This window comes from Manacus candei, unplaced genomic scaffold (assembly GCF_025592945.1).
Source record: "Manacus candei isolate 608988 ecotype Guabito, Panama unplaced genomic scaffold, ASM2559294v1 h1tg000094l, whole genome shotgun sequence".
Classification (NCBI taxonomy): domain Eukaryota; kingdom Metazoa; phylum Chordata; class Aves; order Passeriformes; family Pipridae; genus Manacus; species Manacus candei.
The window spans coordinates 1,149,501-1,176,797 of NW_026138142.1; the positions used below are offsets into that span (position 1 = coordinate 1,149,501).

Sequence of the window (27,297 nt, forward strand, 5' to 3'; positions counted from 1 at the left end):
CCTTATCTAGATGGCTCTTTGAAGCCAGCTGGTCTTTTACCACCCGAGTGATTCATTTGTGTTGAGCAGCAGCAGATGACTCTCAGCATCAAATACATTTTTTTCAACATTCCGTAAACTGGGGTATATATAGTGGTTTACTACTTGCAGAAGTGCCTGAAAACTTGTCACAGTGTTTGTGGAGGCAGATTCAATGTAAATGGCTTCCTGAGTGGGAGTCCTGGGTTATCTAGAGAATATGCAGGGATTGAGGAGTGATGCACTTGTCCAGAGCAGCTTGTGCTTCGAGGAACAGGTTGCAGCACTGCCTTGCTTTGACAACTGAAAACAACCAGCTCTTCAGTGCAGTAGTTACTTGTTACAAGGAGAAAACAGCTCATAATTTATTTTCGGGAATGAGGTCAAAATAGTGCAGCTCGGAAGGGAAATGACTGGCACAGCGGGTTGGTAATGAGATACAAAGCCTTTCTCTGCGAGGTTAAATCCAGCTTCAGTCAGCAGTGACTGAAATCTTTTATCATTTGACAGTTGTTCACCGTGGCCTTTGCGGTGTTGGCTTTTCTCCCTGACATCTGAGTCAGTACTTGCATAACCAGCCCCCTGCTCGGCTGCCCGTGCACCCCATGGACCTGCACATGGGGCAGGTCAGCAGGGAAGCACCCACTCCTCACATTTGTCCTGTGAAGAGACCTCCTGGCCTTCAGAGAGTTTTAGGTCGAATGCACTTCCTTCCAGGTTTGAAGCCCTGAACCCTGCCCTTTTCCAGGGTGGTGGGGTGGAGGTTGTAATAATCATGCGCTCCAAATTGAAGAGCAGCATTAGAGCAGCTCTGCCAGGGCTGTCACAGCAGCCTCACCAGTTGCTCCATCTGGTCCTGGCTGGTGGAGTTGTCCTGTGCCCAGGAGGTCTGGTCTCCTCAGGTCCCCCCCTCTGAAGTCCCTCTCCACGTCTGCCCTTGTGTGCAAAGATTCTCGCGGGGTTAAAGGTTTAAACAGAAGAGCTTAAAAATCTTCTGTGCATTTCCTTTCCTTGACCATTGAAAGGTTAGAGAAGACAACAGGACAGGCGGTTAACAGCCCACAGGCTGCTCTCTAGTGCAGAGCTTCTTGAATAATCAATGTAGCTTTCTCACTGATCCATCTAGGGAGGGGGATACTGAGATCAGACATTTGAGAGCTGTCCATGCCTTTTTTCTCTGGCACAGTGGCCACTCAGAATTGATCTGCGTCTTCACCTTTCAGCATATTAACATTCGTATTGTAGACTTTGTCTGCATCTCTCATGCCCAAGCTTTTGGATACTGTGTTTTCCTACTCAGACAGGCAGAAAACTTCAAGAAGGAGCCTCTGCAAATGTGCCTGCTTGTACATGCACAGAGCTTTAGCCTGATGCAAAGGAAACACCAAAAAATCTGTTCACCTTATGGGGTTTTTGTGGCTGCTGACTTTGCCTGTCTCCTGCAGCTTCCTGAGGCTGGCAGTGGGTGGGCATGGCTCAGCCTTCCTGAGTCCAAGGACTGAAGTGATGGCTGTGAAATCCTTACCCTGCATTAGAGTATTAACTTGAGTGGGAAATGGGCCTTGTTGGTGTATCAGTGGGAAATGCCTGTTCTGTGCAGGAATGGGACCAAAGACTCCGGGGTCTTAGGGAGACACCCGCAAAAGGATGAGAAGAGGGGTGATGGAGAGGAACAGAATGAAAGGGCAAAGGTAGATCTGCTTAAATAGATTGTATTTCCCACTGAGCCAGGGAAATCTCTGGCATGAAGGTATCCCCTGGTCCAAAGAGTCTGCTGTTGAGGTACTCGCTCTCAACATGCCGAGTCCTTTTGGCTCCTATGTTTTCATTTGCTTTACAGCAGGATGACAGCTCTGGGGAGTAAAATAATCCAGGAATGTGACTGCTGTCATGTGCTGGAGGCACTGCTGTAATAGTGACCTGGGATGGGCCATGGGGTGAAGCTGGGGTTGGATGACAAGGGAGGGGAAGGATTTCCTGGAGAGGAAAACTGCCTGGCCAGCCCTTCGAAAAAATGTGAGTGTGCTCTGCCGAAGGGCACTAGTGCTCCTCCCTGCCAGAGGCTTGCAGCACCACAGAGATGGATGTTGAGAGGAGGGATCAGCTGTAACCTCTTGGGCAGCCAAAAAAAGGAAGCCACCCTGTGCATGCTTTTGGGGGCTGGTCTTACAGGCCTTCTGGTGACAAAGCAAGTGGAGGAGGAAGGTCTAAATCAGCCTGCAAACAGAAGATGAAATCACAAGGAAAAAGGAAATGTGAGGAATTCCTCTAACTTACTCTCACAGCATCAGTCTGTAGTGGGCCTGGAGTGGAGTTTTAGATGTAACATTTTAGCAGGAAGCACGGAGAGGAGAGGAGATAGTTGGTCTGCAGAAGAAGGAGGCAGTTCAGGAGTCAAGAAAGCAAACGTGACTGGAAGGCCAACCTTGTGTCATGTAGCTGGTGTGGAAATATCAGAAACGTGTGTGGTCGATATAAACACTTGGGAGTAGAGAGCTGAAATTGGGCCAGGTGTTGGTTGATCCAATGCAATGGACATCACTGAAATGTAGTCCCCTCCTGTGAGTCTGAATTTTGTTTGTGGGCAGGTAAGAAGAATAAGATGATGGAGTTTAAGGGGACCTCCAACTTGATAGGATCATTAAACATCCCAAGCTAAGTGTTTATTCATTCCGTGTGATTGATATTTATCCAGATATGAGTTTAAAGTTCCCTTTAGACTTAACGTCGTTAACAAAGTAGAGGTTCATTTCTGGCTGAACTCTTTCAGTAGGATGGGCCCAAGCGTTCAAGGCTCTCTTGAGCAGGTAGTATGCTTGCTACGAGTGTTTGACTTCACAGCTGTGGCAACACCACCATCTAAAACTCTGTAGATGTACCTTTTGGTAACCCTTGGAGAGTCTCTTGGGGTACCTCCTGGCTGCATCCTGACGTTCTAACATACAGATATGATATTGCTGCTCTTCAGCCTCATTTCATTGCTGGGTGTCATGACAGTTCTTATTTTATTGATTAGAGTGTGCAGAGTCACAGCAAGAAGACAGAGCTTCATTTGATTTGAATCTACCCACCTTCTGCTCTGGGAGAACAAAATAAGATGGTAGCTGATTCCTTATATATGGGACGCATGGACTTGCCAGTGGTGGATAAGTACATTCCATTTTGGGGTGTATTTTAAGTCTTTTGAAATAATTGTGGGTTTGGTACATGGCTGTGCAGTGGCCTTCTCCCCTTTTTTAATCCGTTGTGCCCTCAGCCAGATCCTAGATAGACAACTCTATCCATAGCAATTGTTAGGAGAACTTGGCCTATAGTTTTTCTGTACACTTCCAGGGGTATAAATCAACAATGCCACTGTGCAAAGTCATTTCCTGGCCACTTTCCTGCTGCCAAGAGGAGTGTTTGTACTGCACTGGAAAACCAGTCTGGATTAGAACTAACCAGAAGGACTGAGGTCTGAGGTTTGTTGTAATGCACATCACCTTGAGATCTAATTGTGAAAGGCAGAAGAAAGCTGGTGCTGGTGGATCTTTTCATGGAAAGGTGAGGGTTGGTCTCTGTGCCAGCTGGTGTCTGGAGAAAGCAGCCATTTACTGCACTAATGTTCTGCTAAAAGCATCATCCACTACCAAAGGAGGCAATGGAAATTATACTACCAAGTGGCATAAGGAGCAGGAGCAGTCCCGTAGCAACTTATTTTCAATCAAATAAGAGCCATGAAGTCATCAGTTATTTCTTCAGAGGGCTTTGGTAGGTGTGCTAGAGAGCACTGTGCTGCCTCTGCTGTGCCATATGTGCACAAAGAGATTAATTCCCAGGTTAGCAAGAGAGGAATTATGATGAGACACAAGTCTGAGTCAGACACAGTGGGAAGAGGCAAATGCCACAGGCTGAAGCAGTGCTTGGACTCATGTTGAATTTTGAAGAGAGCTAGAAGGAAACTCTCTTTCTTTGTGTCTTTTAATAAGAGAATAGCAGAAGATTTTAAAAAATGAATTTCAAATCTGAAGAAATGTCAAATTATGGCTTCATTATAAAGCTACAGCTTTCCTGAGGATTTGGAGCACTTTTGCAAATATTTAATTACTCGCACCTCAGTGCCCCTGTAAGCACTGCAGAAAATAAACAAAAGTAAACTGTGCTGTGAGACTTGCAATCTAGCTGTAATTCCAATGCCATTACTGGCACCTCTGGAGATATCTTACTCATTGCAAGAGTAGGAAACTGAGGCTAATATAAACTGATAAATTAAATAGAGAACAGGTCCCAGGGCCTGAGTCCTGAAGTCTCTTCTCCGATAGCCTTATATCCTGCTATCCCCAACCTCGGGAAATGTCACAGTCTAAACAGAGCCTTTAGCTGTGTGCAGCAGTAGGGTGTGTGTTCCCCTGGCACCAGCCCTGGAGCTGTCATGAGTACGCTGCAAATAGATACCCTACTGCTCTTTATGTGCATTAATATTCTGTCTCTGGGTTACACAGTGAGTAGATGTACTATGCAGATGAAATCACCCACAGGGATTTCGGTGGGGTTCTGCAGGCTCAGATTTAGACCGTTCTTTTCGTTATGTTGCACCTCTAATGACATATTTGTAAAATGTTTGGAGGTTTTTTCCAGCTTCCACGGTGTGTTCCCTCTGGTTTTGTGTATTACAGAAATAAGGTACATGGTGAAGGCACTGATTTAGAGCAAGCAAACTAAGCAAATCTTTGCCTCAATTGCCTCATTTTTTAAAATTTACACTGGGTTAGAATAGCATAAATCATAGGCAAAGCAACAACTTACCCTGTTCTGCAACCCCCCGAGCAGCTGCTTTTGAAAAGCTGACATTTAGTGCAGTGATTAAGTATGAAATCCCCAAGTGTGAAATTAGGCATCAGAACAAGCAAGTGATTACTTCCAAACTTGTCTTTATAGGTTGTGCATACAGCATTCCTCCACCCACCTTCCCCCCACCCTTAATTTTCCTCCTCCTTCTTTTCCTTTGCCTGTCAAAATGCAAACCCTCCAGGCCGGGGCCTCTGCTGTCCTTTCTCTCTGTGAGGCACGTTGCACACAGTGGGTACTACGAGAAGCAGAACACGAGCAATGATGGTGGTGGCTGTGGTTTGGAAGCTTTGCTGTGCAAAACCAGGGAGAGAGGCGGGAAGTAGTTACTGCAGCCTCTAGCAGGGGGCACGGTGATGGAGAGACCGCTGGCCACCAAAGTATCTCCAAAGGCAGACAATTTGCAGCTTTATGTAATGGCAGGGGAGCATTTAGCTCAGCTTGGCTGAAAACAGCCAAGAAAGCCTGGATAGGACAAGGAGGTTAATGTGGAAAGAGCTGTTAAATGCTCGCCTTAGCAGCCTGACTCTTTGCTAAAACAGAAAACAAAAGTTATTTCATTAAAGGCTCTGAACACGAAGTACTCTGTGAAAGTTTAAGTGCCAGGTGGTGTATTAAGTAAATAAAGTTGTCCTGCTGTAGGCATTGTTTCTCCCAGCAGCCGGCTGTGACCAGCAGTAGTACCAGTGACCATGTGAATCTCTGCCATGTGATGTAGGGCTGTGCCTGGCTAACGTGCCGACACGGGGCTGGGGAGTCAGGGGAGACTTTTCTTTCAGCACATTGATAAGGGCCAACTCTTGCACGTGGCTTATTTGCATGGATTGGCTTATGCTCGTTAGTCATCTGGTTTGGATCAGAAACTCGGGGTTTGCACAGATGTCATGTGTCCCTCCAGAATAGTTTGAAGGAAGAGGAGTGATTGATTTTCATTTTAGTGACTTTTTAGATAGGTATCACAGTTACCACGGTTAGCTTTTGTTCTAGCCCCGCAGCCATCCCCAGGCATCGGCTGCAGAACATCACATCCCGTCACCCGCGGTCCTGGGTGTGTGTGCAGCAAGGGCCATTCGAGAGGTGGTCCTCCTAAACTCCTCTTGCTCTGCTGCCAGTGGCAGGATTGGAGAGTTAGCCTGGTGATTCAGAGACTGAAAAGCTGGTATTTGCAAACTTTTTCACCCCACGCTCTGTGGGTGATGGATGCACAGGAGGGTGAAGCGTTCTTTGCTCTCGAGTCTTTCTCCTACAGAGGGGAGCCCAAACCTCCTCCTCCCGCTTCTCCTGGTTCTACAGGATGTTTTACCATCAGGCTGTTACCTTCTGAGGATCACTGTTAATGCTTTTCTCCTAGCACAGGCACTTGTGCTAGCAAGGTACACATTGCCAGTGTTTCTGACACCGTGCTGGCCACAGCCTTATGGTGTCTGGTAAAGTCTTGGTGCTGAGTCACTCACTATGATTAAGCTAATTGTTCATGCCTGACCCAGGCACTTATTCAGTGACTACCTCAACCTCTTAATTCCTCACCTGTCAGGCTGTGGAACAGCACTGGAATGTGCATTTGGCTGTCTCAAAAAAAAAGCCATTCTTTGCCATCAAGCCTGTGGGTGATCTCTCTTGCTTTGCTATGAATTATTTGCCTGTGGTATTCTCTCCTGTATTTGCAAGACAAAGGAGGAGCATTGGCAGAAAATTAGGAGTTAGAAGCCAGGCTGGAACCTTCCTGCCAATGAGAACTAGAAAAAGCCCGTTGGAGGGGTGCTGTACACCAGAGTTTCTGGTCTCTGCTTGCTGTGTTTGGATCCCATGTGTTTGTTGCTTTATGAGCTGATAAACGTGTCAAGTCTTTCCAGATTTGGCAAGTACATGTAACAAACATAAGATAACCAATGTATGGTTCTGGGTAAGGTGAGAGATCCTCTGTCTGATCGTCAGTGCATGAGAGGTCTGCAGTTAACCCTTTAAAGGATGCAGCACTGGGCAAGAGTTTCTCCTGATCAGTCTTCCCTCATAAAGGGGCCTTGAGATCCTCATAAAGAAGAACAATTCTCAAAACTTTACAAATTAATCTCTTCAGGCCCTGATTTTCTCAGTTTTAAGGGGAAAAGGTGTTACACTGCAGATTCCACAGATACAAGTGTTGTTCCGACACGACAAACAGAGCAGAACAGGCAGAATCCTAAAAACTGATGGGGCTTTGTCTTTGGTTCTACAAAGTGAAATAGCTTCTGAAGCAAAAGCTGGGGTTTTCAGGGTCAAGTATTTCTGTGGTCAAGACCACTTAAGGAGTGGTTTCCTTTGCTATGTTTGAACTAATAGAGAGAGATTAGAGGTTTATTGCAAAAACACACATTTCTCTGTGAAATTTCCAGGCAGCATGTGATAATTTAATGACTTAGAAAGTGTATTTTTCTCTTTCCTTGATTAATAACATCTGAAAGATGGTTTATGAAACAAGTAAGCTTTCCACTGAATGTTAAACCCACTAACTGGAAAGCCATGGAGTTGTTTCAGTAAGATTGAAACAAATGCATGTATTAATGCAGCTAGGATAGATGCTGCTCAGCCAGAATCAGGGAGCTTGGCAGACTGGAAGGCCTGGCCATGATGCACTGTCAATCACAGACATAGGCTATAGGGTACAACAGTAGCAGCTGTAGTTCTTATATGGTGGGAGGCACCTGAATTGGTGTGTGAGTAACAATGTTAAATACAGCAGGAAATTTCCTGGGCATATCTATGATATTTTTTGGTACTATAACTCTTCAGATTACTTTTCAGGGTTTATTTATTTATTTATTTAAAGCTAGCAGGTATTTTACAACATTTAGTGTCAATATTACCAGTACTGTTTGGATAGAAACAGCCGGTGGCCATTTACCTGCTGATGGGTTCAGAGTTTTATACTGCCATTAAGTGGCATTAAACCTCATTTCCCATAATTTGCATCAATTCTCTTATGTGTCAAAATTAACATAGTATTGTGTCTGAAGAGTGAATCAGCTTAATGAACCAGCAGCTCAACTCAGATTAACTTGTGCTGCTGAGTGTTTAAAATTCAGCAGCCACAGCCTGCTGCCTTCTCTGTTTCACTGCCAGCTGAGAATGGAAATGAAAGGACAGTGCTGTCCTGTGAAGGAGTCAAGACAAAAAGTGTTACATGGAGCCACTGCAAATGGAAATTTGTTTTTTCTTTAGGTGTTTTTTCCTGAGAATTATCAGTCTAGATGGTAAATTAATATATCCTCATATATAAACTTGGGAAACTGTTTTAGCAACAGCTTTATATATTAGCAATGTTATTTTTGGCTTGATCCTGTACAGGATGAAAGAATACTGAAATGTGATTCCTAGGAAAAGGTAAATTACAAAAGTGGTTTAATTTTCATGGCCAGTAACTCTGACCAGTTTCAGCAACTTCAAATGCAAAAATAAAGTTTGAGAGTAGGCTGCTGGCTCTATCCTTTGGGCCATCCACTCGGGAGGGTGACTCTTACTGTCCCCCTGAAGCATTAGCACATCCCTGAAATTCCTAGCAGCATCATTTGTGGGCAGGTGGCTCCAAAGGTTCATGGGAGCAGCAGTTGTTTTGTTTTTTGTTTTTTTTTTCTGGAAAAGGATTGATAATAAAAAGGGAGGCTTTGGCAGGAATCACTGGGCTGTGAGCATCCTTCCTCCCAGAAATCACCAGATGCATCCTGCCAGGTCAGGCATGAAATGTAGGTGACAGAACTCATTGTGGGTGTCACCCTGGGAATGTAGGAAATGTAGGAGGGCAGCCACCCTTCTTCCCTTGGGAGTACAGGGATGACAATGCAGCACTTTATCCTTTATCCTTTCCTGTTATGTATCAGTGGAGGGCTGGTTTGGATCAGAATGCCCACGTAGGTGGGTGGAGAACTTAATGCCGTGCAAAATAAGAGCTTTATTTAAAAGATACAATTTCAAACACCCAGAGAAACAAGTGAAGGGAACAACATTATTTTTGTATGTCTGTACCCAGCCTGATACCAGCCAGTGCTGACTTGGGCCAAAGGTGTGGGCTCTGCTGTTCCAGCAGCACTTGCTCAGGGCTCTTGGATCCAACTTGTGATTTGTAGCTCAATCCCAGCTGAAGCTGCTCAAATAAAGGCACAGAACTGAATTCTGGTGTGCTGTCACTGTCACAGGGGGAAGGCAACTGGAGATAGACTCATTCTGCTCAAAACTGAGACTAGTGCTATTTAGTTCTCTTAGGATCCATGTAAAGCCATACCATAATATGAAAGATGTTTTTGTATATTAATGCAAATTTTCACCACGCACTCATACATTCTTATGAATATTCTTATTCATATGCATATTCCATTTTGCAAATGTTAGACCTCATGATTACTCGATACAGGGATAAACAAAGTTATCCTCTTTATTTGCTCTTATTTTGTCCTCAGAAAGGGAATGTCAGAATGAATCAGAATAAAGCAAACCTCTTGGATTTTTTCAAAACTGAACAGGGGTGATCAATGGAAAACACAGAATCATTGAATCATTGAATGGTTTGGGTTGGAAGAGACCTCAAAGATCATCTAGTTCCAACCCAAAAGGACAAAACCTTGTGTTAGGCAGTGACACAGGAACTGATCTGCTAGACTTTTTTCTGTCTTTTTAATTTTTTTTCCTAAAATTCTTTTTTTGTGTTATGGAAAAAAGGAACAGCTATTTAGTTTCCTGACATGAAAATGCCACATTTTGTTTGTATTGTTACCAGAAACAGTAGAGTTTGTAGCCAATGTTGAAGATTGTTTCTTCTCTAAAATCCTATGTACCAACTGAATTGTTTCAGCTTCCTTGTAGAAGAGTCTAGACTTATCTAGTTTTCTCTGCTTAACTGTTTTGCATGCTTTCTCCAAAATGAGCTGTTATCAGCCATGGGATAGAGCTGTATCTTGTCTCTTCATTGGATTCCTTCTACTGCAGTAGAACAGGGCAGCTACTGCATGTACAGATAACAATATATTTACACCAATGCTGCCTGTTTAGTTGGCAGCCCAGTAGGACTAAAGTTAATACAAAGTTCTGTTACTCCTGAACTGATTTTGGTCTGGGGACTTATTACAGGTTTTCATTCTTTTATGTTTCAGGCTTTTATAAAAACCCTTGCAGGGTTTAGGGTGTTGAGCTGTATCACAGCAGCCAAAAGTCTTTTGGTTTAATAACCACAGAAAGTATTTAATGTTTCCTGTGTGATTATGCCTTCAATCTCAGTATTGTACAAATGTAAATAACATAGATACCACAATAATGCTATGAGTTAGGCTTTCAAAAGATTGAAAAGCTTAACTACATAAATTAAATCAAGTACCCTGCAAAATAATTATATTTTTCCCTCTACCTCTGTGCAGAAACTGAGTCACAGACAAATTGAATCTCAGATGTATTAGGGTGTGCCTCACAGCAAGTACTTTTTGTTTTAAGGGCCTAGTTGAAACAAACAGTTCTAAGGCTCAGCATTCGGGAGTCACAGATGCTCTTCATCCACAAAAACTCATGCCAAGTGTCCAAGGTTGGCATCTAAAAGGATATTCACCACTAGTGAATGTCCTCATGAAATGGAAACCATGGTGTCTGTCCTGCCTGGGCTGTTACACAACTTCAATGAGGTGGCAATAGTTTTCTCAGGAGGTTAGAGATGTTACTTTCTTGGTCTCCTTTGATCCACAGCTCCCTGTGTCCTGTAGGCGTCCTCTGCACTTGGCAGGCTGGCCTTGTTCGACCGCTGACTGTGTGGTTTCCTTATGTCTGGTAAAAGCTCTTTTGGCAGAGCCTCTTGGTTACTGGAAGTTGTTCTTGTGGACTTGCTGAATACATTAGCACACAGTGAACACATCCCGGCAGCGAGACTTTAAGATCTAATTGTGTTTTTCTCCCTTTTAGTGGTTTTACATTTGCATTGATCACAGCTCCCATCCACCTCATCCCCAGTCTGAGCACTCAGGGAATGTTTGTACATCCATAAAAACACAGAAGAGCATCTTCCCCGGAACTGTTTATCTAAATTTGTCTGTAAGCAAAAAACTGAACAGGCAAGTTTGGTGTCCTTTTATTCCTTCAGGAGGTGGAACACACTCTTCAGTTCCCACTAAAATCAGAAGTTGAGGACATTCAAAATGCCAGGGTGGTTATTCTTGCCTCTCCCCATGGCATGTCACATCAGCCAACATTTGTATCTGCCTACAACACCCAGTCTCCACTGTGTTATTGCTGCTCGACTGGCAGAGCTGCAGAGCTTGTTATGAAATGAAATGGAAGTCCTTGGAGGGCAGCTGCAATTTTGGAAAAGGACCAAAAGGAGGGACTGAGTGTTGGGTCCTTTTTGACTCCAACAAAGCTAAAATTTATCAGTGAGAATTAGGATTTTCTTTGAAAGAAACAAATATAGTACTCTGCACCACTAAACCCACTACTAATAAAAAACATCAGAGCCTAATTATTTTGCAGGTTTCTTGTTGAGTGACTCTATTATGATAAAGTTAAGTCTCTTATTATGTAAAAGCCATCGAGGAAGGCTGTTTTCAAAGAAGAATAATAGTTAAAGAACAATTACCTGTATACCATGTTAATTCCTTTAACCATAAGATATGCTAACTCTTCCCCAGATATGTCAGGAGTAATAGTTTCTTCAAGTAATAGATCCCTCCCTGACTTGCTGGATTTCCAGTCTTCCAACTCTCAGCATCTTAGTAATTGCTGAGTTTTATTCTCACTTTCCATCAATACAAAGTTTTCTTTGAAAATGGTCCCTGTGAGGTAAAATGTGACAAAGTGAGCTGTACTAATGCACTTTACCCTGGGTTCAAAGGAAGGACTGGTGGGGGCTCAGTTACACCAATACAAAGCTCTTGAATGGGAAAAAAAATCTCAGGTGCAATAATCTCTGGTGGAGCCCTGAAAACTCAGTCTGAGAAGAGGAGCCTTACTTACCATGAAGATGCATCACTGTGTTCCCAAACACTCATTTGAGTAGCTTGGGATTTTGTGCTTATCTGCTCCCTTTCGATGAAATTGAGTCTCTGCTGGACTAACTGATCATCTGCACAAGTCTCTGGAAGGACAAGAAGGGAACCAAATTCAGAGATCTTGCAGCCCACTTAAAAATACATATCCCTCTTCAGCATTATGGCTTTTATGCATCTAAGTCTATCCTGATTTATGCTGCCAACAGAGAGTCTCCCTCTGTTTGCTGACTTACATATAGATATAACAAGAAACACGGATGCTGGCACCTGAGTTTTCTAACTGGTTGTGGGTGTCTGCTGGTTCTTAAATGGGTAATAAATACAGCTTAAATCTGTTTGATCACGATTCAGAACTGCCCTAGGAACATGACCAAAAATACAGCTGGGGTAGATACACATGTCAAATAAAAACAGGATGTTCACAGGAGAAATTATCTGCTGCTGACACTGATTTTCAGCAAAAGATATGATTAATCTTTCTCCTCAAAGGCTGCTGAAAACAATTCTAGTTTGTACAAAGGCATTGCCAAGAGCGTCAGAAAGCAAATTGAGGCTCATGGGAAATATGCCCTGTTCCTTTTTGCCTCTGCTCCTAATTATATTCTATCTGCTGGACGAGATACTGTTAAAATAATGAAAAAGAAGAAAAAGCAACCATTAAAGCTCTTGAACCATTTGTAATCCTGAGACTCACAGGAGTATTAAAATGAGAGCATCATTTTAGAAATAGGCAATCAGATGGGAGGTTAACACAACACAAACCTCCAGCACTCCCGTCTTCCCACCACACCTCCCTATAATGGATCAGACAGTTCATCCAGTTTAAAATGGTTTTCATGGCAAGGCAGAGCGATTCCCTTTCATAAACAAGGAGCTGAGATCCATCCTGTTAGTTTGGGAAAATATGATGAAAACACACAGGTTCACTGTAAAGCTGAGATTTCCACCTGCTCTTCCTCTGAACTGATCTTGGGTCCTTATTCTTGTTCACAGCCTCTGGCCTCTCCTCTTCTCCATCTACCCCAACACAAGTGACCAAGCAGCCCACGTTTCCTCTTGAATCCTATAAGCATGAGCCTGAGAGACTAGAAACACGGATTCACTGTTCTTCACCTCCGGACACAGGGCAGAGATTCTCTTTGCCTCCAGCTCAAAGCGCAGCCAAGCCTCCCATCATGACACCAGCTCCCTGTGCTACCTCAAAACCAGTAAGTAAAGCATGTGTCCGGTTTTCCAGTGGGAAATGTACAGGGTTGTGTGTTAACTGTCTTGTATTATGACTGATGGGCTACAGTGTGTGTGTCCATACTGTGGAACAGCACAAGGACAGCGCCGTGGGCCTTTTATTCCAGCTTTCCCAGAATATGGCTCAGCAGGCACTAGGAATCCAAAGGTGGTAGCTCCCTTCTGATTTACCCAAGCAGTAACTAATGTTTGCACCAGTCTCAAAGTGAGTTTTGCAATGGCTACAGATCCCAACATACACTGTTGAGATGCCAGCTTGGAGATGGGTAAGATTTTATTTAGTATTGTCTTTTATGTCCCTCAGGAAGAACTGATGAGAGAGTTAGCAGCCAAGGAGAACATATCAAAAAGAAATTCACAGTGTGAGCTGCAAGTGTTTTGAGTTCCTGCTGCCTCTGGGGTCTGAGATGACTGGGACAGCTGGTGACTAATGGCACTAGTTGCTATCACACCTCCTGCCCCAGCTCAGAGAGTAGAGGAAGAAGAGCAGCACTACCAGGGCACTTATCCAGCCCCCACATAGTAGAGGTGTCTTCATAAGAACAGTTTCTTCAGTTCCTGGGAATGCATAACTCAGCATTTCCTGGGAACGCATGAATGCCAGCCTCTGATTTTTTCCACCACAAGATCTGCACTGCAGGCCATTGTGCCTCCTCCCCTCTGCCTTGGTCAGCCTGAGCCTCAGAGGCATCACATGCCTTCTTTTCCTTCTTCCTCCTCTTCCTTTTTGCCCCTTCTTTCTTTTTTGTGTTAATTCCTTTGCATTAACTGTATCTTTCTGTTCCTCTGCCTCATGGAACCAGAAGACTTGACCAGAATTAACTACCCTGTATCTGTCTTGCCCCTCTCTTCTTCTTTTTTTCCCCCTCAAAATATAAAATCCTTGACATTTTCTGTATCTAGAAATCTAGAAATGTGAAGGGCACAAAGTTCTTGACATCAGTTTCTCTGTTGAATGACTGCAGGTTCTGCTTCATTCCAGTTCTCAGTAGTTTATTTTAAAAGCAGGAAGTTTCCTCCCACTCGCCCATGGGAAAAGCTGTTCCAGGATCTGAACACGGTAACACAGCAATCCCAAAACCTTTTTGCTTTTGTGTTAGGTACCTCCACAGCAGCAGCAGCTCTTGTGATGCTGAAAGCATTTGGGTCCTGGGTCGGTGTTCACGGGCTACTTTTAAGTTATTGACACACATCCCATAAAACACGTGCCCTGTTTTGGGGGCCCCTTCTGTAAAGGTTAGGAAGTCTCTGATTTTCGACCTGATTTTTTTCATGGACAGGTTATAACCATTAATTATAATGAATGGCCGTTTTCATTCATTGTTTGTTACATCCTGTTGTACCTGTAGCCAACCTTTGTTTTTCCTAGATTAAACAAGCAATACAAATTACAGACTTTCTGTTCTGCTGCTATGCAAAAGTAAATCATTAAAGTATTAAATAAAATATGCTTACAGTCAGGGAACTCCAGCAGTAAATTTTGTCTAGCCAACTCAATGCCTTTCCATGTCAGTATAGTCTTGGGATACATAAATAATGAAACCCAAAGGTTTGTAGGACACAAAAATATTTTGAGTAGGTTGTAGCCAATCAGTCATATTATTTGCATATGAATGTGTTTATCTGTGTTATGCAGCTGCAGAGGAGCCTTTTGTACCTGTTAGAATAGAAGTAAGGAAACAACATAATCTTAGCACATTCCACTGACCAAAAGACTGAAGAGTTTATTTTGTTTTTAATTATTTGCTGATTCAGACAATATGAAGTTGAGTAGAAGATGCCAGAATAAAGAAACGGAATTCTCAGCAAGTTTTTATGAACAGTTGTGGTTGTATATAGGTACAGGAGAAAGTCTTGGTGGAAACTCAGCATGTTGAATTCAGTTCTCTCCTGTTCAGAAGATACAGAAACACATGAGATGTGTAGCACCTGATTGTCTGGTACTCTCTGTACTCATTTATATCTGAGAACAGTGAGTGTGCAGGGCTGTGAATCATTAGGTTTCTGGTTTACTTGGTAATAAATGTCAGCAGCCACAGTTCGGTGAGGAACAAAGCTCTGGATGTTTAATTTTCAACAGAGACTGGAGAGAGAGATTAGATTTGCCATGTTCTTCTGGTAGGAGAAACTGTTAGAGGGAAAGGGTAAGTTCCTGCAGAAGGGCACAAACCTGAATCTGATGTGTGTTTGCTCAGGACTGTTGTTTCTTTCAATCCCTGCATGTTACTGACCCAGCATTCATTTACAAACGCAACAGCAGTACCGACATCCTTTATTTGAGTGCCATGTCTCAAACATTTCATTTATTTTGAGCTATGTGATAATAAATACACGATTTCACAATCACACGCCATAAACAAATCTGTAAAAGGCAAACTTCATTTCTTGTTTACTTACATCACCATTTGCTGGCATAAAAAATCGAATTATCTTAAAAACACACCATAAATTAAGTGAGAAATGGTTTCATGGATTCATGGCTGTGCTGTTAGATGACCAGTTTAATGATAGGGAAGCTTCTATGTTGGCATCTGAAATGAGAAGTTGACTCTTATCTACAGGGCTCTGTCAACTTACATCTCATTTAGTTATTACATTGTTTAACTGGCGATAAGGTGTGAGATCCCAGAACTATTACAAATGATTCATGATTACTATATATATTGCAGTAGAAAAGAGGAACCTTTGGACCCAGGCCCGGAATTATTATTTAAAAAAAACCAGAAGAGCGGGAAGGTGCAGTATCAGGACTTGGAACAATTCTTAGCCCATTTTTATAATTAATTGCATTTGAAGCTGATTCTGTGCTTGTTTTTTATGTGTCTGAAATTCTTGTGCAGAACGGTTGAATCTATTCAGTAAGAGAGAAGGCTTGGAGGAAAGAATAAAAATGTTTCTTTCCCAGCAATATTTATTTCCTTTCATGCTTTAGTAGCACTTACAACAGTGTATATTTTGATGTGATTTTTAAGCCCTTGATTCTGGTGAGGGGAATAAATAGTGGGAAAGAGTTCCTGAGGGAGGGAGATCCTCCTTCAGCGAGTATCATCTCAACACAGTACTCAAAGCTAAGCAATTAACCTCGTGCTAAATGGGTGTCTGTGATTATGACCAAGGTCTGGATTTATCCCACCTAACTTTAGAAACCTACCTGAGCCGCTTAAGCAGGGAGTACAGTGGCTGCAGTTGTCTCTGTATCCCCCAGAGAGGCGTTTTCAGGGGATGAATCAGATCTCCAGGGGGCTGAGCAGCCTCTTGCACTGCTTGCAAAGGCAGTGACTCCGGGTGCTGCATTTCTGAGCCAGGCACTTCTGAGAGGTGCCCAAAGCGAGATGTGATGGGGCTGTGACACACCATTGCAGCAGCTCCTACAGGCTTTCCCCTGGCTGTGCAGGTGTTCCTAGCTGTGGAGTTAGAAGGTTATAATGAGAAATTCAGCTGATAAGAGATCAAAGCTGCACCTAAAGATTACTGTGTGCTGCGTTACACGGGGAAGGAGCGACTTGACTTTTCACAATACAGTTCATGACTCATGTACTTTGGCCTTGTGTTGTTTGGATGGTGTAACCTCTAGGCAGTAAGTGGTAAACGATAACTCTTCTCTAATGTGACATTACGGACCATGAAAGGAATGTAGAGAGGCTGCATGTTCAGTAACGAGCGCGTTTGCCCTGTTTCCTCTGCCTGTATTTTGAAGTGGAATGTGGTGTGTTGAGCTTTAATGTGGTTGTATCCTTTTCATTCCACCCTTTCTTCTTCCACTGATGTATAAGACATTGTGAAAATATCACTGTTCCCTGTGTCCTGCAAACGCAAGCGTTTCTCTGGTACATCATTTCCTGGCCTTTATGGGTTTCCCCTTTCCCAACATGAAAGGAGTCCAGGCCAGAAGGTGCTTGCTCCAGACTGGAGAGTTGCCTTTGAGGTCTCTTTTGGTTGAAAACAAAGCCGGGCTTTCTCTGCTCACAAGAAGTGACAAAGGCAAAACATGCCTGCAAATGGTACTTTCCCTATGACTGTGTGATTCTCCAAATAACCTCTTAGCCAAGTAATTGCCCAGAACGTTCTTAAAAAGAGGAAATCTCAGACAAATGGTAGACTGAGACTTACTCTCACCTTGTGTGAGCAAGTCCTGTTAAAACTGCAGACAGAGCACACGTGAGGCACTGAAAGAGACTGGTCTGTGTTCATTTAACACAGTCCCTTCTGCTCTAGTATATGGGAGAGGAGAGACGTAATGTACAGCTGGGACTCTTCTAGTCCTAGATACAAGAGGGAAGCCAGATTGTTCCTGCAGCTACTTGCTTGTTAAACAGTAGTACTTTCCTGCAAGGCTATTCATGCTGTGTCTTAGCCAAAATGTAGTAAACTCCAAAACAGGGCTGTTAACTTGTTCAGCGTGAAAGGCTCTTACATCACACCCCGTGCTGGCAAGGAGCCTGGGAACCAGGATATGTGCAGCAGGTCCTTGGGTTTGGCTCTCTCAAAAAAAGCCACACCACCTATCAGAGCTCTGTAACCTGCCAGCTGGTTATAGAGATTTAAAACTGATAAAGAGAACAGAAAAAGTGTTCTTTGATTCCGATGTTGTCACGAAAAAAGGCACAGGCTGAGAAAAAAGGAATCCAGTCTGCAAGTGCACCAGAACTCCTTATTTCAGCATTTATGTGGTTTAAGGCAATGCATGAGAGTGCCAAGGCATTACTGTGATTCAGCTCTGATTTGCACCCCAGTAAACTGATCACCGAAATTAGAGCCCGAAAGGCCGTCATTTACCAGTGATGAAAGCTCTGGCAGTGCTGGTGTGTCCAGGCTCCTTTTAAGTGCCTTAATAGCAGCACTCCTGGGAGGTGATCGTGTTCTCTAATAGATCCCAGGGGCTGTAACAAGCCTTGTTTAAGCATTTCTCCCTACGGGAACTGTTGTTATCCATGTGAAAGTGTGTTCAATTTTAAAATGGTATATATTTGTCCAACAGTTGGCATATAACTAATTAGCTGCAAACCTAGTAAAGGAATAACTTTGTGATGAACTATGCAACAATTACGAAAAATATTACTGGGAAAATGTCTTGAGCCCCCCCAGCTTTGATTTCAGTCTCCTTAGACATCATGGTAGCTCCACTGAATTGAATATAAGCTCACAGGAGAATTATTTAATATGGTTGGAAAAATCCGTACTGAGATTTACTGGGACTTCAAGAATAAATGAACCAATAAATTCACTTGGACCTGAACATTACAGAAATAGAAAGCTTCTACTACTTCACACAACTTTTTAATTAAAACTCACATTTTATTAATATTCTCTTTGCCCACTTCACCTTCTGCCTCCTAGTCATATCTTTGGTATTTTCCTCCCATTTTAGTATTTAAAATATGCAAGAATCATCTTAATATCATTTTTCTACTGGTTGATTTGCCTTTTTTTTTAAAAAAAACTACTTATTTGTTTTAAAATAAAAAATGTCCAATCACAACCACCTGAAACACTGGTTTCCTCACATATTTGTATTCTGGTTGCAGTGTTCAGATTCGTTCAATCAATCTTCCAATGCAGAGAAATTGTATTGCATAAAGATGATTTTTTTTTTTCTCCCCTAAGGAAGTGTGTGTCTGTGTCAGCTTGTGGCTTTTTCTGCAGCCACAGAGATAATTTAATCAACTATCCATGGATTCACTCAGCGGAGAATTTATTTTAATGACATGAAGTCCTACAATTCCTGTTCCTCCTAGTCCTGGATCAAAAGGAGGAAGGCGAGGTGGAAAGGATGAATAGCCAGAATGCTGAGTCCAATCAATTCCCAGCTGCTTTGACAGCTCTCATAGGGCTATAAGTAGCTAAGGCAATTAAAACTAGACCATCTCTGGGGCTTTTTTAAGATACACATTGGTACCGAAATCATGACCCCAGCATCCTGAAGACAGAGTTAGTGGCTTAAACCTAGCATACTTTTATCACCCTAAATCCTGCACTGTGCATGGTATAGAAAGGCTAAACCTCAGGATCTGGCCTCGTGTGTCTATATAAATAGATATCTTTTGGTTAAGTAACGTGACATAAGAGGGTGCTCGAGGGACAGCCTCGTTTTACCCATTGAACTGATTTCTCATGGCACAGTTTATTTATGAATTTTAGACTCGATAATTTAATAAGCATCCTGTTATTTTGCTAGAACATCTAGAAGATCAGAACTTCTCATAGGAGTAAACTCCATTGGTGATTAGAAACTGGATACCTGATTTAATGGAAAGCTGCAGTTTAATATAAGATCACTGACAGTTACCAGTTACCAGCTGGTAAGAAACTGGGCAATTTTGGAACACAAAAATTATTTACCATCTAGGCTGTTTCTTCACAATAGGCAAAGGATTATAGACCAAAGTCTTTCCATGAGAATGGAAGAGAGATGCACAGCTTTGAACCTGTTTGGTTGCACCTTTCCTGCTTCTGGATTGGACTAGAGGGAAAATACAGCTAAGAATAACCAAAAAATGCTTATGAAAGGGAACTCTTAGCATTCCTCAGCATCTGCATCTCTCTTAACCCAGTTTTGCCTGTATTTTATTTTTGGATACAGTCTTTAATGGCCAACAGAGCTTTAAAGAATGTAAAAAGCTGGTCGGAAATTTTCTACACAAAGCAGTCATATTCCTTTCTCACTTACAACATTCCCAATCCCTGAAATAAACTTGTGAAGTTGGGAGAAATAAAGGGGACATCGTGAAACAAGATTCACTGCTGTTTATCTTCTTTCTCTCAACTTTCATATTTTATAGTGTCACTACCTGCTTGTGCATGAGAAGAGCAATATAGCTCTTTAAAAATACAGCCTGTGACTGGTTTTTTTTTCTTTTAAGATTACAATCAAGCAAGTTTGGCCATTTGAAAGTCAGCTGCATGGGCTGCTGACTCAGAAGAGGACTAGATACCATCTTGGCAGCAGCTTGGAAAAATGTTTCCATTGTGCTGGTGAAATGAATGCAAAATATTTACTCTTTGAGCTTGTTCACAACAGCAGCTCAGTTCTCAGCTGGAACCGAGGGTGGGGCCATGTGGAAGACATTTGTAGGAAGACAATGATGATTTGTACAGGGCCCAAGGTGCACATAATCTTATTGTATGATTAACAAAGGACAAGGCTCCTACCATATGGGGCTTAGAAGCTGAAGTGTAAACCGGTGAATTAATCAACAGAGAATAAAAGAGAAAAGGTATCAGAGGCAGAAGGGCAGCAAAAGAAGGGGAGGGAACAGAATTCGAGAGGGGATTGATTAATTTAGTCTTTTTGCATGTTTAGTCTTTCAGTAAACTGCCAGTGGTAAGGTTAGTATGTTAGGTTTTTGACATTTTGATCTATCCTACTTTTTCACTTAAAACTGCACAAGCCAGGGCATCTGTGGTATGTAGAAAATCTTCTTCCTTCTGTACCTCTGAACAGAAAGTTACTAATTACTGGTTTGTGGTATATGAGCACATATGATTCAAGCAAAAAAGTAAACACGCTTCTTGCCCTGAGGACCTTATTGTCCAAGAGCCTGATCTAGCAAAACAGGCCAGGCAAATTCTAAAACCGTAAGAAAGCATTGGCTTAAACAGGATTGTTCCTAAACACGACTTCCAGTGTGTGCTTACAGAAGAGATTTTAAGTGTAGCCATAACACAGTGAGCAATGACAGAAGGCATTGAGGAAAGGTAACCTGAAGGTTACAGCCCCGGGTTTGGCTGAGTTTGCTGTGTATTAATGTTGCTGAATCTCAGGTGCTGTTTTGTTTTTGGCTGATGTCGATGCGGTGGTGGCCCTGATCCAGGAAAACACTTAAATGTGTGGTTAATTTTAAGTATATTGGTAGCCCTGCTGGAGTCAACAGTACTAGAGCACTTAAAGCTGTGTGCATGTCAAGTCACTTTGCCGGATCAGAGGCTTTGTACAAGTTTTATGGTCTATTAAAACACTTAAAAATGACAACCTCAAGTACTGAAGATGAGAAAGGAAGCTGATGGACAGAGGATGGAAAAAACAGTTGGGGAATACATTAAAGGTTCAGAAGAGAATGCGGGAAAGAGCTTGGGAATGAGAGGAGAGGGAGAGGGAGAGAGAGAGGGAGAGGGAGAGGAGAGGAGAACTGGTGACAATGGAAAATAGCTCCTGACAGTGGCAGGGAGAGCAGCAGCTGCAAGATTGCTATCTCCCTGCTGTTGTGTGTTTGGCATTTCAAGCTCTGGGTGTTGGGATTTTTGGGTGTTTCCAGTATTTACTGGGAAACATTTATGGTGTGTTCTACCTCAGGATCCATCTCCTTACATAAACTGGAACAGCTACAGATGAAGACACAGCTTATGAAAGAAGACAACAGACCCCTTTCTTCCCCCTTTCCCTTAAGCCTGCTGGAAATGACTGCATAAAAGTACATCCCAACAGACACCTTGCACACAGGGAAGACCCTGCCAAAGCTGATTTCTTAGGGAGCACTGTGAGGAATACAGAATCACAGAATCATTTAGGTTGGAAAAGACCTCTAAGATCGAGTCCAACCTTTGACCAATCTCCATGGTGTCAACTGGACCATGGCACTAAGTGCAACATCCACTTCTTTCTTGAAAACCTCCAGGGATGGTGTCTCCACCACCTCCCTGGGCAGTCCATTCCAATGTTTAACAACCCTTTCCATGAAGAAATTTCTTCTGATGTCCAACCTAAACCTCCACTGTTGCAGTTTGAGGCTGTGTCCTCTTCTCCTGTTGCTGGTTGCTTGGGAGAAGATGCTGAGCCCCATCTTGCTACAACCTCCTTTCGCAGTTGTGGAAAGCAGTACAGTCATCCCTGAGCCTCCTTTTCTCCAGGCTAAACACACCCCAGCTCCCTCAGCTGCTCCTTACAGGACTTACTCTCTAGACCCTTCACCAGTTCCATTGCCCTTCTCTGAACTTGCTCCAGCACCTCAATGTCTTTCTTGTCATGAGACACAGAACTGGACACAGGACTTGAGGTGTGGCCTCACCAGTGCCAGTTAGAGAGGGACAACCACTTCCCTGGTCCTGCTGGCCACACTGTTTTTGATACAAAATAGTTGCCACAGCAAGTGCACAACCTTCTTTCCTGCAGTTTGCCTTCAGAGTCAGTCGGAGTCAGTTCCAGAGTCATTAAGGAAAACAAGAGTTTAAAAAGGAGAAAAATAGTGCCAGTAGCTAGACATGGCTTGGAGACGAGAGAGAGCTGGCTGCAACCATCTGCCCTATCAGAGATCACTTGTGCAATTCTAAGGCACTTGGTCTCTCAGTGCCTCAGTTTCCCATTTATAAAAAAATGAGGCTACACTAAGTCAGAAATGTTACGGTGATAAACACATTAAAAAGTTCTACATAACTCAGATATTTTTTGAACAGGAGCTGCAAGCGGCTTAAGATAAGTTAACCATAGACAGAGTCTATTGTATTTAAAGTTTATAGCAACAGGCTTTTACACTGCAGACTGTAACTGTGGACAGGAAGCCCTCGTGTTTTCAGAGCACATCAAGATGTGCACAAAAGGTCACTGAAACAGGCTGCTCTTCTGAGGCCCAGGGAAGCATGACAAGGAATAATTTCAGCTCTTTGCAGACATTTAACTAGAGACTCAATCTGCATCTAAGCTTATGTGCTTGTGAACCCAGTATTTGCCATCTCCACACTGTAAGCATCCACTGCCTAAGGATACACTTCCATATCTGCATCTCCACAAGCTCTGCAGGAACATGAGCGTGGTGGCAGCTTGCTGGAGGTGTAGCCCTGGTCCTTAGTGTGGAAATAATTTCAAATTTTTTCAATTCCGCTTCCTGGAATACAGGGAAAGGCCTTACCACTATTTGCATGTCTCTTTGTGGTACTGTTTGTAGCCATGAAACATTGAGCTCAGGTGCTTGATACGCTTCTTGCTTAGCACGGCCCTTGGTTCAATCCTTCCAGGTGGTGTCAAACCACAGAACCAGCCCAGAGCACAATCTGATTCCACTGGTAGTGTACCTGAAATGATGGAAGGATGCAGTTGAGGGGCTGTCAAAATGGAAAGCATGCATGACAGAAGGAAGATACCCATTGAGTGTTGCCATCATTGCAGCTTTCTTTCGTGCATAGCAACAAAAAAGAAGCAGCACACAAAAATTAGGCCTGGAGTGATCAGCAGTAGATCTGGAATGAATTCAAGAAGAGGGTTAGATTCCTCAAGCTGTGCACATTCAGTGCATTTTTAGTCAAAAATTAATTTATTTGGAGGTTACAGGTCAACCATAGCCTCTGTGTTGAAGGAAGTTTATTAATATATTGGTTTGTTTGTGCACAGTAGTAGCTACTCTGAGATAACAGACTTCACAAGCTTTAGTGGGGCCACTGATAGCACTCGGAGTTTGTCAGCTGTGGGGTGGGCTTGAAAGCTAATGCTTAACCCCAAGGGCTACGAGGAAGTCCTTCCTGGTGTTCAAAGTCCTCCTAGAACTGCACTAAAAAATGCATCATTATTTGCCTGCCTGTTTGAGGGAGCTTCCAAAGGCTCCTTCTGGAGCCCTACTGAGATCCTCAGTCGTGATGAGCCCTGCAGAAAGTGGCCACCTGTAGCAGCTGCTATTTTCTATTTAGCTGCAGTTACCTGCATTTGTGGCACAGCAGCTTGTGCCACAGAGGGAGTTATTTATTCAGCCCAGGTCTATGCAAATTCCTTGAAGTTTTATTAAAATTGTGGGTGACTCAGCTTTGAGCTGAAGGTTTTCTCTATTTCTCAGGAAGCCGCCTTTGTAACTGTGACCAGCATCACTCTGCCAGCATCCAGGTTTGGTAGATCTGCTTCCAGACTCTCAAAACTGCTGATGATCACGAAAATGACAGGCTGAGAGAGAGCTGGAGAGGGACTTTTCACGAGGGCATGGAGTGATAGCACAAGGGTAAAAATAGCCTTAAGCTGAAGAATGGAAGGTTAAGGATAGATTTTAGGAAGAAAGTCTTTACTATAAGGGTGAGGCATTGGACTTGAGGTTGTGGACTCTCTATCCCTGGAAGTGTTCAAGGCCAGGTTGGATGGGGCTCTGAGCAACCTGGTCTAGTGGAAGGTGTCCCTATCATGGCAAGGGGGTTGGAACTAGATGACCTTTAAGGTTCCTTCCAACCCAAACCATTCTGTGCTTCTAAAATTACATTTGAACAGTAGGCTATGAATAGGTTATTAGAATTTTGTATAGTTTAGTCAAGCTTCAAGTGTGGTATCAATTAACTTCAGGCTTTGTTAGGGGGAAAACTGTTTCATTTTAAGTTTGAAAAATATCATCAAAAGCTGGTGTAATAAGTGTTTGCACAGTGAAGTCACTATCCATGACTGAGCTTTGAAATATAACACTAAGATGAAGGAAGCAAAATGGTGGGTAGTAAGTGTGTTTATTTAAATCAGATTTGGCTCTGAGTATTTTTTTTTCATTTGTTATTCTCAGTGGCCTCAGTTCTGCAGATTACTCATCAGTACTCTGGCCTCAATCCAGCTAAAGTACTTAAGTGAGTGCATAACTTTAACTAACACAAATAATCCTGTATTCAGTGCCAGCAAATGAAGACCCACATAAATGTGGGCTCACACTTTCTTCTTTTCCATTCACTTTAAATAAGTGGATGCTTACCTGTTTTTTACCAATAGGATTATCTTAATCCGTTCTTTGTTTTTGTTTTGGTTTTTTTTTTGAAATGTACATTTCCTACAACAAAATATCTACTGTAATCATGCTTATTACCTGACTGCTGCAGCTCTCTCCAGCAGTAATTCCCCCTTGCCCTTAACCGTGACCTTCAGTGTGATAAAGGGTTGGTCCTATTTCAAACAGCCTAAGGAGCACTCAAGTCTACGTGTGAAAACACCTAAACTATATCTTTTTGAACATGTACAATAACAAATATTTAAGACAAGAACACTTAAAAGCTCTGGAATAGATTAAAACTAAGTGGCATCCCTGTGTTTGCAATGGAGGTTACAAGTGATTGTAACTTGACTTTTTTGAACTTTGTGTTCAAAAGGACAGAATTTAAGTTGTTGTGCTGTTTGATTAATAATGTGTCACACTGATAATTTTGATTTGGACTCCACCTATACTCTATATGAGTAATCTGAGGAAGGAATGTGGGCCACAAAGGCTTGTCTAGAGAATGCCTCTGATATTCTTGACTCAAAACTCCACCTTATCTGAGCAGCAGTGATACAAGATCAGACACACAGCTACAGATTAGAGTTATGTAAACAAATCTTACCCCTTCTACACTCCTGCCTTGACTTCTCTCTAAGAATTTAGCTTGGGATCTGGACTATTCCTTCATCTTTTGCTGTCCTTAAGTTTATTTTTCAGAAATCCTTAAGTCTTCTCTCACTGGTACCATTTTTTTCCCTCAAAGTGAGGATCTGCAGGACACTGTTTGTGTATAAAACGGGTTCTTTGTTTCTGGTGTCATATTAAAGGAAGTTTTGTAAATCTATCCCGTGTCTGAATTAAGTCAGGAACAAAACTCACTGGGATTAAACTGCAAGTTCATTTCCATACAGAAATATTTAGGAAGGGCTTGCCACTAAAAATGTGAAATCACTCTGCACATTCAGTCCATGTTATCTTCAGAGTAAGCAGATTTCAACACTCAGTATTGTAGTGAGGATTTAGTAGAAATGCAAGTTGTCCATTTCATCATCTTTCCCAGTGCTGAATGCAGTCCTATATTTCTTTTTTTTTAGGATTTGGCTAAATTTTCTTGTTGTTCCATTTATGTTATCCATTTAACCTATTACAGATCCCCAACTGTGACTGCTTATCACTAATAATTAACTCTGTACAATAATTAATATTATAGCTGCTGCTATATAGGAAGATACCTGCAATAGGAGACTGGTTACTAGTTGTAAAATATAAAAGCAATATGCAGTTGTTCTGTATTCCATGCTAAAAGACTCCTGCTCAGGATCACTGGGCGAGTCATATCCTGATGATGTTGGGATGAAGTTAAAAAAATCCTTTCAGAGCAGAGTTCTTACATGATTGGCAAACTCTGAGCTGTTTTGCAAGGAAATCAAACCATTAGAGTTTCTACAGCCCCAGCATATAGTTTTAGAAATAAGTTTAGAATAGACACAGTTGTTCCCTCACTTTCATACCTGCTGCAGGACAGTTGTGTCCCTAATTCACTGAGGGCCTCACAGATTAGGGACAGAGCACCCAGCTGACATTGGGGAACACACAATGCCAATACAGAGTGTGTTGTCAGTGCCTGGTGTTGTTACGGGAGTTGGTTACTGTGTTCTAAACAAATTGTAATGTCTGAGCTGTAACCAGCTTCATTTACACTTGCTACTCACTGACATGATTAGAGCATTTAATATTTCAAAAGCCTTTTAAGACTAAAGTAATTTTTATTGCATTCCTTCCGGGTACAGGAAGAAAAAACTTCAGCCAAAAAAAAAAAATAAAAAAAATCCAGCATTTTGTACGAGGCATCCCCTTCCTTACTGGTTGGTTTGGTGCTGGAACAGAGGTTCCTTAGAATAGATGGCAGAAACTACAACTCCTGCTCAGTTGCTCTGATCACTCTGAGCTTTTGGAGGTGAGGAGGGCTCTGTGTCAGACCAGGCCTGGAGCTCTACACTGGGCCTGACCATGTTCTCGAAGCACGCAGCACCCTCAGGGACTGCCACCCCATGCAGCCTTTTCACCTCGCAGGTGGCATTTTTAAATCCCAAAGGGATCCAAGATGGGATTCTGACCTCAGCCTCCCTCGTTCCAGTTTTCTCAGCTGTTGTAAACCACTGGTATCAGTTACCACACTCTAGCAAAAAACAAATAGGAGTTTAATTTACAGATTAAGCAGCAGATGAAACCTTTTTTTTTTTTTTGCTGATAACTTGTCTTTATCTACTTCACAAACCAGACTAGATTAAGCCAAAATTAAGCAGGAGGTGTTTAAAATTAATTTTGCACAAACAAATTGCGACAGGATAAACATATCTATGACATACATTTGGAAAAATTATAAGTTGTTCTTTGACAGCTCATCAGGAGAAGAGTTGTGAACTACTTCAGTTGTATATAACTGTAATTGTAGTAAGGAGCACTAGCAAATGGTGGGAAAATTACCATTTGTAGTTTACTCTTGCATTCAAAATGGCTTTGCCCTGATTTGCATTTAGATGGGAATTCCTTCTGTTGCTCTTCAATCCATTAGG

At 42.5% G+C, this 27,297-nt stretch overlaps 1 protein-coding gene across 7 annotated transcripts in view; it reads left to right on the plus strand.

Annotated features, from left to right (window-relative positions):
* PRKAG2 (protein kinase AMP-activated non-catalytic subunit gamma 2) overlaps positions 1-27,297 on the plus strand; it is a 209,568-nt gene that overhangs the window by 128,490 nt on the left and 53,781 nt on the right. For all 7 annotated transcript variants that reach the window (XM_051768289.1, XM_051768291.1, XM_051768292.1 and 4 more), the window contains one exon: positions 12,834-13,048. In XM_051768289.1, coding sequence (XP_051624249.1) covers positions 12,834-13,048 — 215 coding nt within the window. The remainder of the gene's footprint in view (positions 1-12,833; positions 13,049-27,297) is intronic.